This window comes from Micropterus dolomieu, linkage group LG18 (assembly GCF_021292245.1).
Source record: "Micropterus dolomieu isolate WLL.071019.BEF.003 ecotype Adirondacks linkage group LG18, ASM2129224v1, whole genome shotgun sequence".
Lineage (NCBI taxonomy): Eukaryota > Metazoa > Chordata > Actinopteri > Centrarchiformes > Centrarchidae > Micropterus > Micropterus dolomieu.
Window position 1 is genome coordinate 29,952,288 of NC_060167.1, and position 17,265 is coordinate 29,969,552.

Below are 17,265 nucleotides of genomic sequence, written 5' to 3' on the forward strand. Positions count from 1 at the left end.
GAACTCTTGGTCATTCCAGCCAAGCAATCTATCCACCATAACATCAAACTACAAATTGACTCCGCAACCATCACTCCAACCAAGGTGGTGAGAAACTTAGGTGTCATGATTGATGACCAGCTGTCCTTTTCAGACCATGTTGCTACTGTCTCTCGGTCATGCCACTTTGCTCTATACAACATAAGGAAAATCAGGCCCTACCTCACTCAGTACGCCACCCAGCTTCTGGTACAGGCCATGGTTATCTCTCGCATCGACTATTGCAATGCCCTCCTAGCAGGTCTCCCAGCTTGTGCGGTGAAACCCTTACAAATGGTTCAGAGCGCGTCTGGTTTTTGATCAGCCCAAAAGGACTCATGTCACTCCATTACTCAGTGACCTCCACTGGCTCTCCGTGGCCTCCAGAATCAAATTCAAGTCACTAATGCTTGCATACAGAGTGACTACTGGGTCTGCACCCATCTACCTAAACTCCATAATACAAACTTACGTTCCTTCTCGGCCGCTACGCTCCTCCAACGAACGCCGCCTGGCTCTGCCATCCCTTCACACAAAGCAATCCCAGTACCGGCTATTCTCATCTGTGACTCCACGATGGTGGAACGAGCTACCACACGCCATCAGAGCAGGGGCGTCCCTCTCTAACTTCAAGAAGCTCTTGAAAACTCATCTCTTCCGAGAACACTTCCTCTTATAACATCTCTAACTCCTAACCTCTAACATGCACTTCCTGTGCTCTTCTTCTATCCCCTACAATGATCTTGTATTGATTGCACTTTTTATTTTGATTGCACTTTTCGTTAACTCTTACTTCCTTCCCTAGGTATTTACCCCATTGATGTGATATGTACTGTGAGCTCTTACGAGTATTTATTGCTGCTCTTACTAGTATGTATTGTCAGTAGTTGATGCTCTGTTGATGCTTGTATGTTGTTCCTCAAATGTAAGTCGCTTTGGATAAAAGCGTCTGCCAAATGAGTAAATGTAAATGATCATTTCGGCACAAGCTGATGGAACATGTTGGTGTCCTATTTGAAATGGTTGTCTACTGGTTAGGATTTGTCAGTCTCATAAAAGATTATAATATAAAAGGAACAGATATGAATTAGTGTTAACTAAAAGACTATGTTCCTACCTTTGGCCCATTTTGTGGGATATTCAGTCGATGAAGGACATGCTGGGAGAACGCTCTAAACATCCCTTCACTGTAGCAGTCTGAGATCTGCCGTCAACACATCAAAAAGTGTCAATGTCATCCACACATGCAATATATTTCATCTATTCAAATGATTATTTTGTTTTTAGAAAATGAATTGATGGCAATCTGAATCCGGCTACTCTAGTGCACTGCACTGGGTTGTGATGAAAAATATGTATCACACTTGAAATCTGTCTATCATAAACATATTTCCTAATCTCCCAAGAATGAATAACATATGAGCCAATGCATTTCTCAAGTCTAAAAATCTCACAAACACACACTGCTTCACTGCAGTTGTAAATGTGGGCACATGAATATAAACATGACATGTGCTGCAGGGGCAATCGCAAGCATCAGCTTGAGGCTGACCTATCAATATTTCACACCTCAAGGCTGGAACCACAGGACAATGCACATTTACATGGTATCATCTTTGTAGTAATCTCCTTGGAATTATCATTTAAATAACATAAGCACTTGCTGAGCTTTTGAATACATCACATAAATATTTGACTTGAACTGCATGTTTCACGACTAAAACCGGATATCATTGTGCATGTGGGGACGAATGTCCAATAAAGGCTTTTAATAAATCTATCACAAAAATATTTAAATGATTACACAAACAAGGCAGCACTGAAACTACGAGATGCTGCAATTTGTTCAAAGCAAATACATGTACATAATAAAGTACATCTGTTTAGTGGCCACACACACAAACACACACACATATACATGACAGGTAACTTACGAGAGGTGTGTTATAAAAGAGGCCATATCTCATTCTCGGGAGGAGGGAGAAGAAGGCATCTTTAAAACACACCTATGGACAAAGTGTAAATAAATCAATGTAGTAAGCATACAGCATGGCACAGAAATCAGTTTGTGTATATGTCATGCTGTTGTACACGAATGCATGCATACTTCATACATCTTCAAGTGCTTTACAAAATATGGGAATGATGATTTGGGTGTACAAGACCAATTAGGCAATATATAGTAAACATAAAACCTGCACATTGCTGTGGTGTTTTTGAACTGCTATTCTCAGAGATCACTCAAGCACATATTTCTTATTTGTTCATACACCAAACACAATATTTCCAGTGAGGATTTTTCCTGAAAAAAAACAAGCCAGGACAGGTTCTGTAAAACCACTCTAAAGACTTTAGTTAACTTTCATAGACTAAAAAAAACCAATTTTGAGTAAGTGATGAGTTTAACACCTTTACAAAGCAGGAGTATAAAATGTCCAGCCAGAGGTGACATTATACCTACTCTTTTTGAGTCATAGGTCTTCAGGTGTATGATGTCGTAGTCTGAGAAAACCCTCCATGTTTCACTGAACAGATCTCCATAACCATAAAAACTCTGGGGAAAAAAACATGAAATATTGTTACATTAGAAATGAAAAAAACAGCACAAGTTAAATCAACTACAGCCTTTAGCAGTGCCAGAGTCATCTGTTTAAAAACACAAGTTTTGGTTTTATACAAAATCTGTTATCACATTATCTGACAGTCTGCTGCTGTTTGGACTGCTGTGTGCAGTTTGTGCTGAAAGGTCACTGCTTTCCTTCTCCTTGACAGTTTTCTCTCCTTCCCTTTTCCTCTTAACCTCTGTACACACTGGGGGGAACAATGGGCCGGATAAGGCTGTCTGTAAAGCATTCTGTTTTTCAACTGGTGTTTCCCCTTGATGTCTTCATCAGGCACATACGCCACTGAATTGTTAAACAAAAACCGTGACTGTAGTACATTACAGACAAACTACAGTTTGGCTTTCTGGCTCGGTTGCGGTATTCAAATCCAATCTCAATTTTAAGATACTTATTTACTTATTTCAAATATTTGTATTACTCCGTGTTTCCTCTTCACCATTTGTGAGCAAATTATGTATAACATAATTAAGTGGGGAAAACAACAGGTTTTACTTTCTTTTTAAAAAAATACATTTTTATTTTCCAAAATACTTTCCCTCTCTGATGTTACTCTGGACAATATCATCACAGACAATATTACATAGAGAGAGAAAGCTAAAATATATTGCTGCATCTGCAATATGAATCTTAATCAAACTAATCTTATGCATCAACATTTGGAAAACGTGTTTGATCTTTATTATTCGAGAACAAATCAACTCTTCTCTCTATATGGAGGCTGAGAACTGCCTTCATATAGGATTTATTTCATAAATGTATATTTATTTCTTGTTAGCTAGAAGACGTCATCAACAATTCACTTGAGACAGGACACATGGAAAATCCTGTCTGGTGTTTCATTTTGACAAATAATTAAAGGTGTGACATGAACTTCCTAAACATTTATCTTCTTTTATCGCAGTCTGCAAGGGTGAAAAAGTGTAATTGAAAAAAAAAAAGTGGAATTAAACAAGTCGTTTATGAATTGTTATCATTTCCGGTGGTCATAGCAAGCACGTTCATTTGAACTTGAACAGCTATGTATCCCTAACTACAGAGTATGTGTAGCTAACCTTAAACAGAAACAACAAACTACAGAACATATCTACCTTACACCCTCCTTTCCATTGAAACTGTAATAGGAGCCTTCTGGTACCCACCGTGTCCCACATGATGATGTTAATATCTGAGCTGAAGGAGTTGTTAATGTGCTGGGAGATGTAGAGGTTGACAAAGTCACAGAAATGGTGGTACATGTTCACTCCTAGTACAGAAACACACAATTATTATTTTTGTCATCATGTAACGACAGAAAGCGGAAAAAAGTGAACTGTGAACATCAGTCTGATGTTAGGCCTGTCATTAAAAGAGGAACAAATCTCTGGAGTCCAGCTCTCAAGACATTACTCAGCAAGGGTTCTATAAAGTTTGGTGGAATCCTTGCTATTGCATGCTGGAAACATGAATTAACTGCAAAAACATCTTCATCCAGTGTCTTGCAAACAAGTTGAATGTGCACACGTCCAAAAGAGCATGTGTTTTTTATTAAGGTGTAATACGTGCAAAGGTTTTAGCTACTTGTTTAGACTGCAGGGCTTTAAATTGAGTCACATAAACCTTTGTTACTTACCAGCATCCAGTTTCATGAAAACAGTGGGTTTTTCAATGATGATGTCACAGTGTGCGTCCTCAATGGGATGAAAGTCCAGCTCAGTGTATGTCTGCAGCTCAGCATACCTGCAAAAAACAGCACAGCACATAAATATACTATAACAAACATTACAACCCAAAAACATTTATAATAGTGACTTAACAGAGAATTAATTTATTTTAATACTCCCTTTTGCAGCAGTGGACATTTCGAACTTTTGTTACTGCCCGTAGCAGAATCAAAAAAGAAAAAAGAAAGTGTGCATCGGTTTAAGATTATGTTGTCTCTACTGTTTAATCTGAAATAAAATAATAAAGCTATTTTGAATTCATTGGAGAGGGCTAATTCTAGTCCAAGGCCCGATGTACAATAGGCACCCCGAAAATAGGTAATAGGTAAAACAAATTGATTGTCACATGGCAAAAATACAATAAACATTACATTTCTCTTTTCAGGAACCTCACTGGCTAAACAATTCAAATGACAGTAGCTTGTTAAGGTAGAGTGTTCCTGTTTCAGTTGTCCACTGGTCTGACCGAGACAATGATTTGAATATTTGAAGTCCAGTTGACATCTTTGTAATAAGAGTTACTCAAAAAGTGCCCATTAAAGGTGGTTAGGGGGAAATTCTATGACCTAAAAATGAACAACTCAAACTGAATCAAATTAATAATAATGGTATCACAGAACATGTTTGATAATCTTAATAAGATCTTGTGAATTGCTATTATTAGGTGCACAAGATTTTGCATATTCTGTCAAATGTCCTCCCTCTGTTCGAGTTTCTAATGTCAGGTGGTGGTGAGGTCACATCAGCTCTGGCGAAGAAAAAGATATGTGGGGATGATAGCCAACTTGGAGGCATTCCCTTGTTCAGTGGGACTAATATATTTAAATTCAAAAACATCATTTAAAGATATTTCACTGCAGGCTCACAATAGCAGGGCCTTCAGTGGAGGCTTTCCAGTTTCTATGCTATAATACACAGGGCTGAGGATTGTTCAAATTATAGGAAATTGCCCAAGAAAGGGTTGAATTTTAACAAATGGGATACCTTTAAATCTAACAACTAATGAGGATATAAAATACAATTACTGTGCAATTACTGATTACTGTAATAAGCAAACACAACATACAACTATGACAATTGCTGTACTTGGTGCACATTAAGAGCTACATTTTACATTGCAGCATAACTCTCTCCACAGATGAGGAAGAAAATGCTACACGAGCCAGCCAGGAGTCGAACCTAGAATCTTCTGATCCGTAGTCAGACGCGTTATCCATTGCGCCACTGGCCCGCTACCCCCTCATTTCTTTTGACAAAAGACAAGCATGGAGCACAAACTCCACCCTCACATTCCTGAGTGACTCAGCCGGGACTGCTTTCAGAAGGACCAACATGATTCTTTCTGGCAGGGGAAGGAGGGGGGGAGGGGGTCTACTACTTCGCAGCCTCTTGTTGTTACGGATCACTCTACCTGCCTTTGAGTCTGGAACAGTTGACTGCAGAGCTTTGAATCTTTCTGATTTTACCTACACTGTTCTCCCTGGAATGGAGACGTAGCTGGTCTGACTCAAGCAAACATGGCACATAGTGTAACTGCAATGTCTCCAGGCAGAACACAAGCCACCTCTAAGCCGTACAGGACAGTAATACCTACAGACGCCTGTTAAATTCTGGCAATACAGTGCACAGAATAGCTTATCAGCGAGGGGGGGGAAAGCACCACCTAGTGATGGTCTATGTTACTACATTCTCCAAATCCAGTCCTGCCAGTTGTCACCATAGACTGTGGTTGTCACACATGCTCTAGAATCCAGAATGAAGCAAGTGGCTAAACATCCCTGATGGTCTAGTGGTTCAAAGTAGGCGCTCTCACCGCTGCGGTCTGGGTTCGATTCCCGGTCAGGGATCTCAGTTTTGGGCCTATTTAGCAACTAAAACTAGACAACACACTATGAAATCATGGTAACATCATGTCTTTTTATATATTTATTGGCAGACACATCGGTGTATGTGCAGGTGTTCCAGTGTCTGTCAGTAGTGCCTCCACATAAGACCATTAACAAGCAATTTACAAATCAACCTCAGAGTCTGTCAAGCTGATGACACCACCCTCACTGAGCTCATCTCAGGTGGGGATGAGTCCGCCTACAGGTGGGAGATCGACCATCTGGTGACCTGGTGCAGCCAGAACAGTGTGGAGCTCAACGCTCAGAAGACCGTGGAGATGCTCGTGGACTTCAGTAAGAGCCCAGCCCCACCCCAAAGATTGCAGCTGACTCCTCCCCACCCCGGACACAAACTGTTTCAGACTCTCCCCTCTGGCAGGAGGCTGCGGTCCATCAGGACCAAAATCTCTCGCCACAAAAACAGTTTCTTCCCGTCTGCTACAAGCCTCATTAACAAGGCCCGGGTCCCCCACTGACACTCCCCCCTTGCAAACGATACAAATGTCTCTGCACATGTAAATACTGTTTCATCGCTTGTCAGGCTCAGACCTGGCACGTCGCGCATATTTGTTGTAGATTGTTGATCTTTGTTGTTGTATATTTTTATGTTGTCAGTTTATATATTTAAATGTACACAGTATTCTCTTCCGTTGCGTTACTTTTGCACGGCACAGACCCAGAATAATGCACATGTATATATCTGCAACGTTGTTCTTCCATTCCATATTTATATATTTCTACATTTATTTATGTTGACTGTTTGTCTACGTGTAGCAGCTTATCACCACAGCAAATTCCTCGTATGTGTAAAACACTACTTGGCAACAAAGCTCCTTCTGATTCTGATTCTGATTAGGATGAACAAACCATGCAAATGTAACCTATCAATGCATTCAATTATGGACAAAAACTGTGCACAAAAACTAGCTTTTAACTCCCTGGTAGTCTAGTGGTTAGGGTTCGGTGCTCTCACCGCCGCAGCCTGGGTTCAATTCCCGGTCAGGGAACTTGCTTTGGCCTCCTTCAGTGAGCATAAACCCATGTTTTCTCCAAGTACCAAGAGTTCATACCAACACCATTGTCTATAGCTCAGGAACCAAGTGTGTGAATGTGTGCGTCCTGCCTCACCAAGATTGTAAGGGGCTCTTGTGCTCTCCCTCAGCAGTGAGCGCTCGCTTGTTCAGTCTGCACCGACCACCAATCTCACCACTCTGAATGAAGTCCTCCTTGTATCTGCAGCATAAACAGGGATGAATTTCACGGCGCCCTCATCTGTGTCAGTGTAATGCATTTTTCATGTACATGTCATTTTCAAACATACTGACCTCTCATGACTTCTGCGCGGCTTACGCAAGTCCAGGTAAAGATTAGTTGCCTTACAGAATCGTGTGTGGCTGCTACATCTTAATGATGAGTCCCCCTGGAAAAATATTAAGAATACAAATCTTTAGTATTTAATTGAAATAAATAAACTCTGGACCTTAGAGATTTTGAGAGTGGTCTCTACTCTCTCTACACTACCGCTTTTAAACTACAAATTATGTTCAGCCCTATAGTCTGTGGACTCTTTAAGCACTATGTCTGTCACTATGTTTCTACCTGTTGTTTCATCCTGTTGACTCAGTAGGCCCGTGGGAACTGAGGAAATGAGCAGACTTACTGGCTTGCTGGCCTTGCAGAGTGTGTTGAGCTCAGAGAGGCGTTCTTTGACGTAGCCAAAATCAGCCTGCTTCCAGAAAAGCTCCTGGGCTGCCTCCAGTGAACGGGCCCTGACAGATCAGAGATTTAGGCAGATCAGCAAAGCCCAAGCCATAATGGTTCATCAATGATGCATGCTATCAATGAGTACACTATTATGTTTGAAAAATACTGGAGACCAGGTTCCAGTGAATTCAGAGTGAAGTGAATTAATGTAAATTGCATTATACTTCTGAGAAGGACAAAGTAAGAACATAACGTGTACTAGAACATGATGTGAGGAACAGTACCATCCAGAGTCTGCTTTGGTACAGACTGGATAACTAAAGCGCTTCCCTGGATCACAGTTCTTCTCATAACCCCAACAGGCAGACAGATCCTGCAGCACATCCTGTTGTAAAAACAAATGTGAATATATATGTGTGTGTGTGAGAGAGAGAGCATGAGACAGAGACAACATACAGTGTGGTGGTATGCCATCTAAGTTTATATTTTTAAAAGGACGTTGATGATTAAAATCTATTAAAAACTACAGAACAAAACTGACTGACTATGGACGAAAAGCAGATTCTGTGGATATGCAATAATTGTTATGTGCTAGTAGACAGTCAAGTCAGACCAACACCGGAACAATAATATTTGCTAATCCACAATGAGCTGACTAAGTTGATGAAATTGCAACACAGTTCAAAAATAATATAACTTTACACAATAGTTAGTATCTAAAACATGCTTTTCTCTAATACAGTCCGTCCTTAATACAATTGTAATTGCAAATCGTAAAGTAAATTCCAGAGCAAACTCCACTCATCCACTGCCCCAGCTAGGGTAGAACAAACTGTTTCAACAATCCTGTACTTTTTAAACAAGTGCTAACTGTTACAGACAAAAAAATAATCCCGATGTTCGAAAAATATTTATCTTTGCGGGAAGTATCAGTGTGACTTCCAAAGACGTAGGGCCAGGACAATCCCCCGTGTCTTCTTGCCAACTTTTGGAGGGCAGTGTCCATTTACGTGCACATCAATGTCCACAAATTACCTCATTTAAAACTGCAATTGAGTGCATTCTCAATTAAATACTGCCCATTCTGACGAATCATAATGCTTACACAACACAAACAGACAATGAAATTCAACAACACATTTCATGTTCTTATTGGTTATGATCTAAAGCTTAAGGCAATAGACAGTCAATTAACAAAGGGCTTTGTTAGAGTCTTTCCATGCAGAACAGCTAAACTCAAAGGAACTAACTAACATGCTACCACTAAACTGAAGAAAGAAGTTGAACTGTGAAAAGTTAACAGATTATCTCTTACTTTAAAGGGGCAGAGTGGGTCCAGGCGGCATTGCTTGGCCACCCTCTTGTTGTTGAAGAGGAAGTAGGGTACGTGCTCTGGCGGCAGGGAGATCCTGCTGTAGTTGAGCAGCGGTGCTGGTGGTTTGTGGTTGGTGTTCTCAGCCTTCTCAGTGGTGACCACAGTGAAAGAAAAAACGGTGCCCAGTGCTACCAAGAGCAGCATAGTCAGAATTACACAGACATGTGAGATAGCCGCCGCTCTTCACAGCACCCTGAGGGGAAAAATGAAGAGGAGAGACAGAGACACAGACTCAGACTTGCGCTGTGTAATCTTGGTTAAAAGCCTAACACCACAGTGTATAAGCATGTGGGCACAAGCAAGTGTGTGGGAACTTAGTTCCAGGCGGATCTGAAAGCCACATTAGGAAAAGGTCCTGCTGCAGGAAGTATTACAGACCTTTTTCCGACTGTTGTCTGAGCAATCATAACTGAGGCTTAAGGGGCAAATGAAAACTGCTGGCTGGTAATAATGTGACCTTTGCAGTTCCAGGTGGTCAAACCAGTATTTACTCACAGCGCAGACAGTCATATGCTCATGTTCCATGGGATTCTGGAAAGTCTCAAGGATGCATGTCCTTACACAGCCCAAAGCCACTGACATTCTACACTCCCAAAATCAATGATCAAAGAATATGTGTGACTGCTGTTATTGCAGTTACCACACTGTGTTGTAAAACAATGGCTCCCAAATATTATTATTATTAATATATATCCCAAATATTTGCACATCTGAGGGAGCTGAGGACTTATGTTGCTATATGACTTGTAACAAAATTATAGATCTGTCTAAACAGTTGGTTTGGTAACAACACGTTTTCAGTAGTCATGAATTACACATGTTCGCTTGGAGCTTCTTAAAGATAATGAAAAAACTGTCTTTGCGATGGGCGTAACGGGATGTCTGAAACTCCCTAACAACGTCTCCATCTGGGAAATATTTCAGGAGTAAAGCTCCTTGTGAAAACACGGCACAGTGTGTCTTCACAGTGTTTTGGTGGCATTAGTTGTAAGTTAGCTAATTATCGTCGGACGGTTTTCCTTAAGTGTTTTATACGTTATCGCTGTGTAAGGCAGAGGTGTTTTTTACGAGTCCTATTCAAACACTGTAACTTCATCTGTTTGCCCCACGTGGGCTCTTAGAGAACAAGCAAACTTCACTTGAGCCAGCTAATTATCGCTAACATGTAACTATCAAGCTTTCAGCCAGCGTCCATTAGTTACGTTAATCTTTAAGATGACGTTAACGTTGCAACCCGCCAGGAACACTCAGTGGCTTGAGAGGTATGTGAGATAAATCTGAGGACTGAGGACATGTGGAAGTAATAACGCATTACCTACGCTTTTCTTTTTCAGAGGATAAAATAATAAAGTACTATATTGAGGGGCTACTGTCTGAAATATTTATGTGGTGGCTAACATGTAGCGTTAGTTCTTGACAAAGCCAAGACACCTTTACGTTCATTTTAAGCTGTAACGTTAACTGTTACTGTTACCGATGGGGCACTAAAAGAACTGGACAAGAGAGACAAATATTTCCACGGTTCAAAAATGTACGAAGGGCATAAAACTCACTATTAATGGTCTAAAGGTTGTTATGAGTTTGAGTGAGAGGCAGTTTACCTGAACGCACAGCCTGCTATCCTCCAGACCGAAGCGAAGATGATGTTGGCGGTGGTCGCCATAACACCGGAAACCTGATAGACCGGCATGTAATATGTAGCGGCCGCCACGTGGCGGCGCTGTGTGCCACACTTTTTCTTAGATTACTCCAATACTGTAGCTCTAAAGCCAACCTTTCTTCTAAGGACCATTTTACAGTACATGTTGACAGCAAAACAAGATTCACCATCTGTTAATAGATAATAAGCTGGATTGAGAAATTGAAAAAAAAAATTTAAATGATAAAACCCATTATCTGAAAATTTTACAACCCTTCAACATCTTTCTAGAATGTTATCCTAATGTGATCAATTCAGTTTTATTATACAAGCACAATACCTGCTCATGTATGTTATGTTTCACATTTATGTTTGTCAATTTGAATAAAATTGTACCCATCACATTTTACAAGGACAACTGTGTGAAATTGTTCAGACCATGAACATTTATTTGAAGTTTTGTGTAGCTTTCAGAGAATGCAGCATTTCCTGTGAATGTAAATTACTGACTTCTGATGTGCGATTCCATACTTAAATAAAAACATAAATAACCAATCACCGTATTTTTCACCACCCCAGTAAATGTTTATTAATTTACATATTTATACGGATTAAATTCCAATCTTCAGGATTTCAATCACAGACTACTCTCAGGTCTACACCACATTTGTAAGGAGTTAAGAACAATACATACATTTGTCTGTACAATATTTTTATATATTTCTTAAACCATTCTGATAATCCATTTAAAAAGAAACAAGGATGAATTTGTAGAGTGCAAAGTACCTTCACCTTCTTCTATTGTTAAACTGCCTATACAGTACTATGTGAAAGGTTCAGTCATGGGAAATTATGTCTAAAGCAAAGTTTGTACTAAGTCCCAAAGATGGACACCCGAATCACAAACTGTGGCTATCCTTCATACTGATTCTGTAATAATACACTGTATTTTATGCGTAATCCCAACTTCCCCACTTAAATAAAATATGTGATAATTAATTAAAATAAAATAAAACATAAAGATGAATGAATTTTCCTTTAACACAGTGATAAAACTTAAATTATCTGCCCCATCTTATTCTGTAAATGCATTTGTGGCTAAGATGGTCGGGTGATTCGTTCCCAGAAATAACAGAGCAGCAAAAACTGTTTATTTCTGGTTCTTCAGCAGTTCATCAATCTGGGTTTTGTACATGTTCTTTACATCTTCGAGGTCCAGTCTAAGCTCCTCGGCCTCTTCAGCCTTTTCTCCATACATCTGCAGGATGGTGTTGTGCCTCTGCTCCAGTTCCTAAAATGCACAGCCACAGAAATTAGAAGAACCAAGGCAAATACATTCCCTCTCAAGAGGAAAATTCTTTCCAATGAACCTTCAAGTGTCCTCTATTTCCTTATTAGGCCCTTACCTTCAGATTAACTTTTAATTTGGGGATCTCCTTCACCTTCTCCTCCATCTCATCGTTTTGATTGGTGAGTCGGACTAGCTCCTCAGACATCACAGAACGACTCCTCTCTAGACTGGAGATCTCAAGCTGCAACAGCAGGAGGAAATAACGATGAAAGAAATAAAGAAAACCACTAGAGCATTTCAGTCTTTTAGTGCAGGAGATGACTCTTTTTTTCCTATCAAAAGATACATAGTGTTGGTTCATATTTAAATAAATAATTTTTTAAATTGTAAAAAAAGATTGTAGATTTAGGCAGAAACAAAGTCTTCAGTATCTTTATGTGTTACGTTAGTTCTGAAATGCTACCTGCAGCTGTGCTATCTCTCCTTCTCTGAGTTTGAGCTGAGATTGGAGGTTCTCCACAATGCTGGAGCCTCCAGACAGCCTGGCAGCCTCGTACAGGTTGGTCCCGCTCATCGACACAGACATGGTCATGGTAGCCAGAGAGTGGTCTAAAGAGTCATCCTGTGGACGAGTGAAACAAAACAGTGGACCAATCAAGCTATACAAATCAAAGCATGTAAAATCTAATCTTTACTTCTAGATTTGAACATTTTTCCTGGCGTGTACCTGGGAAAGAATAGAGGTGTGCAGACCAGCATTGTCTGCCCCACTGATGGAGCTGGAGCGAGACAGGGAGGGCGTGGAGGAGGCTGGGGGCTCTCCTACAGAGTGGCTCATAGCCTTCCTCTCCTGAGAGGGAAACATATCACAGCCATTAGAGAACAGAACTGAAACATCTTAACTGTTTGAACTGAGACATTTTTAAAATTTCTTAAAACAAAAAATTTAACTACAGATAACATTTGGTGGTAATTCTCTGTAAAATTCTCCTAAACCTTTTCCTTGAGTGCCTCTTGTGCCAAGTAGCACTTCTTCTTCTCTTGCTCCACCTTCATCTTCTCCATCTCTAATTGATTGGTCAGCAGCAGCTGGTGGAAGAAGCAGAACGATGCACATGAGGAAGCTCTTTAATAGAGGACAACAGGTGTAGGAAGGAGCATTATGGTACCTTTTCTTTCTTGGCATCTTCTAGCATCCGAATGTGTTCTCCTCGCAGATTTTCCAGCTCAACATGCTCCCTACATTGATTTAACAAGCAACAAGTCACTACAAACAAACAAATAGCATAGACTCAAAACCAGTTAAATACTCCTCCGACATTCTGATAATCAATCAATCAATATAATGGTGTACATTATAATGATGGGCTGCAACTAACAATTATTTTCATTGTCGATTAATCTGTGGAATATTTGCTTGATTAATCGATTGGTTGTTTCATCTATAAAGTGTCAGAAAATTGGCAACAATGTTTGATGTCCGCAAATGGCTTTTTTTGTCCACAACCCAAAGATATAATCAGCTCATTGATTATTCAATTAATCGTTGCAAATTTAATATAACAATCTGCAATAAGCCACTGAAGGAGCGACATAAGCAGCCAAGAGCAATATCTAATGTCAGCTTAAACTGGCATCATTTCAGCCTTTCTTTTTACAGCCATGTGTAGGTAAGAGGCTGTAGAGGCACTTTATTGTAGTATCAAGATATATTTTCTTCTTTTGTGTCACAAAATATGTGCACAGTACACCATACACGATTTACACCTGAGCAAAAAACATCCGAGCCAGCCAGGAGTCGAACCTAGAATCTTCTGATCCGTAGTCAGACGCGTTATCCATTGCGCCACTGGCCCAGTCAAAGGAACCTGCCTTCTCACAAAAGATGTAGCACAAAGGCCATGTTTGCACGCATGACTGCTTCCGTCAGGGGGGAATCCCCCCCGCCTCTACTTCACACTCTGACTCACAAATGGGTTCATTGTAAAACAATGACACTCCAGGAAGCATTAGCACTACAAGGGAACACGTGGTGACTGCAACACTTCCACTGGTCTTTATGCCACCCTAAAAAACTATGCCACTACTTTTCACACACATATGTATCTGTAAAACACCCAGCAAAAGTTAGATATTTGGCAACAGGGGAAAATGAATGCGGCGTAACGTTTAACATGTTATTTAATGTCTTCTAATGTTTTAAAGTAAGGATTCTGGGAACAATGACAGAAAGTTAAACCAAATGTAGACAAAAGACAAAAGGGGGGGGGGGGCTACTTATTGATGGTTAGCTCCTGTCTTCTGTCATGCAACACACGTTCTTGATGGTCTAGTGGTTATGATATAATTCAGTAGCAACCCCATCAGCATTTTAAAGCCATGTCATAGTCCAAATTAAACCAACTAACTCGACCACTGGCACTCGGCACTGAGAATGAGTGCAAGTGATAATAACTGGTTGGCTAGATGTATCTTACCATAAGTTATAATTTGTTACCTGCTGGTCTCATCTTCCAGTTTCTCTCTCTTGTTCTTCTCAGCCTCCAGCTGTGCCAGGAGTCGGGCCTTCTCCTGGCGGAGCAAGGAATTCTGGGAATCCAGAGAGGCCAGCTGGGACTTGATGGACAGCAGCTCCTCTGCTGCTGATCGCTCCTTCTCCACAGCAACAGCCAGCTGTGCCTGGGCCTCCGCTGTAGAAAAGAAAAGGGGGATTAAAGGGAAAGCAAAAATGATCACTTTGTATAGTGCTTTATTTTGGTTATTGTTCTACACATACAGTTAAACGTCTGACTCTTACCAAGCCTATCAGAGATGTTCTTCTCCAGTTTTTCCCAGGATGCTGTCTGTCCGCCCAATGAGGCCTGTAAGTTCTCAATCTGTCGCAGTAGTGGCCGTGTAGCTGAGGTAACACTCTGACTGAGTTCCTGGTTCCTAGTCTCTGCCTCCTGAAGCCTCTGTGGAAGAAGACAAGAAAAAAAATGGCGAGCATTAAATCCTGACCTTTTCAAAATGATTGTTATTTTTGCCTCTTGATAAAAAGGAACCAGCCTGGTTGTGCACCTTTTAACTGCCATATTACGTTACCTGCTGCAGCTCACTGATCTCCTCCCTCAAATAATCTTCTTTTCTTGCTTGCTGTTGCTCGGCCCTCTGCAGAGCCAGTCTCAGGTCAGCCACCTGTACACAACATCAGAAAAAGCTAATCAAGGATGTCCTGATAAACTGGTCTGGCTTACTTATATATATGTGCAAAACTAAACAAATTACCAAATAAGTACTTAAAGACACTGCTATACTGACATTACTACCTGACAATTTCTATCTTGCTTATGTAGCATGTCCAACAAATAATCAACCGCTTATGCTGTAAACATTTCCTCTATTGCCCAGCTCTGGTGGTATTACATGGATTGGGCTTTTGTGAGTGAAAACAAGCAGGATGAACAAATTCTGGGTATAGTTAAACAATCACACACTGTCAACTCTGTCTGCCTGCCTGATTAAGTAATCATAACAGGCAATTGTTTCGAAGCAGTACCACCTGCACTTTAGGGGGAAAAAACTGCACCACTGACTTACGTTTCAGGATTGTGGTTTATTGAGGCTGCACCACAGCCTACTGTGGACTACTGCTTATATTAACACATGCAATGTGTGCAGCAGCAGCAGCATCCCAGTAGGTCTGAAACTTGACCTACATGCACGGCGAACAAACTGACGCACATGAGCCCGTTTTACCTGATTGGCCAGGGCCTCCTGCTGCATCCTGGCCTCCTCCTTGGCCTTCTCAAGAGCCAGGCTCAGCTGCTCCTTGGCCTGCGTTTCCCTGCTAAGGGCTGCTTCTTCGGCATCACTGACTCTGCTGGCATTCGCCCTGTGTAGCTCTGCCAGCTCCCTGACAACAGAGATGTAGAAGTCCATCAACATCATGACCCTATTAAGAGTGCTGTCCCTATTTGTAAGAAGAGTGAAATATTTGCTGTTGCTTGGCACAGATTTGATTGGAAACAATGACGATACGGTATTTATATATTATTAAAGTACATGTTAATTTGTACTTTTACTTACTGTCCCCTTAAAATTAGGAGGCTATGTATAGAAATGGTTAGAATTCCTATACTGTTCACCCAGTGTAGATGTAAACACCCTCAAATTGAAGGTGAAAGTCAAAACTTTATCATTTCAAATCCAATTAACTGGAGTACCACACAATAAACGTGTCACTTTGCAAATACTACTCTGCGCTGTATGCTCTGTCAACCATGAAATAATATAATGAAACATGAAGTACAATACAATAGCTGGCTTGTGAGGTTAGATACACAATAAGAGCTGTGGTTGTCAGTATTTAGTGTTAATAGCAAGGTGTGTCAGTGTTTACTTATAAGAGTTGTCTAGAGCAGCCTGGACACTCCTGTTCTGCTCCTGCAGCTCCTCAGCGTCTGTCTGCAGCCTGCTCAGCTCCTTCTCCTGCCTCTCCACCACACCGTTCAGCTTCTTGATGTTCTCCCTGTGCTGCTTCTCCACCTCCTCCTTCCCATCTAGAACCTAAACACATAAAGCAGGACAGAATCATAGCCATGATTATACTTCACATAGTTTTTTAAGTTGCACATGTCACATCTTTGTCACATTTTAGAGGTTTATGTTGAGAGATAACATTAATTTATAGTGCTCCATGTTTTTGCTAAGAAATGCAGTGTTTTAAGAGATGTTATTAAGATGTTATTGTTTTTTGCTTTGTGTGTGTGTGTGTGTGTGTGTGTGTGTGTGTGTGTGTGTGTGTGTGTGTGTGTGTGTGTGTGTGTGTGTGTGTGTGTGTGTGTGTGTCTAGACTACAAGTCTACAACAGTCGCTAAGAAAACATGGTTCTGAGGTGTGTATTTGGGTGTCAATTTGCAAACCATTGTTTTCATTATTTCAAAGTTACATGAGTACGGTCCAAGTGGCTTATTCATTTATGAGAGTATGTGACAACTTGAGACAGCGTGAAGAACAGTTTTTTGATTATATTCATCTTTAAATCAA

General features: G+C 40.7%; 2 protein-coding genes and 3 non-coding genes across 6 annotated transcripts in view; 1 reads left to right on the top strand and 4 right to left on the bottom strand.

The window, feature by feature from the left end:
• Positions 1 to 1,108: 1,108 nt before the first annotated feature.
• Positions 1,109 to 10,985, bottom strand: eogt (EGF domain-specific O-linked N-acetylglucosamine (GlcNAc) transferase). Of its 2 annotated transcripts, none has more exons than XM_046076396.1 (11): positions 10,909 to 10,985; positions 9,248 to 9,500; positions 8,217 to 8,317; positions 7,889 to 7,997; positions 7,554 to 7,648; positions 7,357 to 7,461; positions 4,252 to 4,358; positions 3,782 to 3,885; positions 2,480 to 2,572; positions 1,953 to 2,024; positions 1,109 to 1,222 (listed from the first exon to the last, which is right to left on the bottom strand). In XM_046076396.1, the coding sequence occupies exons 2-11, from the start codon at positions 9,449 to 9,451 to the stop codon at positions 1,124 to 1,126; spliced, it is 1,089 nt and encodes a 362-aa protein (XP_045932352.1). In that variant the 5' UTR covers positions 9,452 to 9,500; positions 10,909 to 10,985; the 3' UTR covers positions 1,109 to 1,123. The 2 variants fall into 2 exon arrangements, with proteins under 2 accessions (XP_045932352.1, XP_045932353.1); XM_046076397.1 differs by having other exon boundaries at positions 10,919 to 10,941.
• trnar-acg lies at positions 5,501 to 5,573 on the bottom strand. The gene has a single exon. It is a non-coding gene; the product is annotated as a tRNA-Arg (tRNA).
• Positions 7,164 to 7,235, top strand: trnae-cuc. Its single transcript has one exon. It is a non-coding gene; the product is annotated as a tRNA-Glu (tRNA).
• Positions 10,986 to 11,369: 384 nt separating the features above from the next.
• Positions 11,370 to 17,265, bottom strand: part of tmf1 (TATA element modulatory factor 1) — a 13,074-nt gene continuing 7,178 nt past the window's right edge. The window contains exons 10-17 of the mRNA XM_046076395.1: positions 15,035 to 15,191; positions 14,735 to 14,927; positions 13,407 to 13,476; positions 13,234 to 13,326; positions 12,965 to 13,087; positions 12,701 to 12,859; positions 12,353 to 12,478; positions 11,370 to 12,237 (exon numbers count right to left, since the gene is read on the bottom strand). Of these exons, the coding sequence (XP_045932351.1) occupies positions 12,097 to 12,237; positions 12,353 to 12,478; positions 12,701 to 12,859; positions 12,965 to 13,087; positions 13,234 to 13,326; positions 13,407 to 13,476; positions 14,735 to 14,927; positions 15,035 to 15,191 (1,062 nt within the window). The 3' untranslated portion in view covers positions 11,370 to 12,096. The remainder of the gene's footprint in view (positions 12,238 to 12,352; positions 12,479 to 12,700; positions 12,860 to 12,964; positions 13,088 to 13,233; positions 13,327 to 13,406; positions 13,477 to 14,734; positions 14,928 to 15,034; positions 15,192 to 17,265) is intronic.
• On the bottom strand, positions 14,021 to 14,093 carry trnar-acg. Its single transcript has one exon. It is a non-coding gene; the product is annotated as a tRNA-Arg (tRNA).

Excerpts from the sequence above, each read along its gene's own strand:
- eogt (XM_046076396.1), bottom strand. The coding sequence starts at position 9,451 with ATGCTGCTCTTGGTAGCACTGGGCACCGTTTTTTCTTTCACTGTGGTC. Across the intron at positions 3,886-4,251 it reads TTTCATGAAACTGGATGCTG|GAGTGAACATGTACCACCAT; the intron begins GTAAGTAACAAA and ends TTTCTGTACTAG. Across the intron at positions 2,573-3,781 it reads ACATCATCATGTGGGACACG|AGTTTTTATGGTTATGGAGA; the intron begins GTGGGTACCAGA and ends TTTTTTCCCCAG.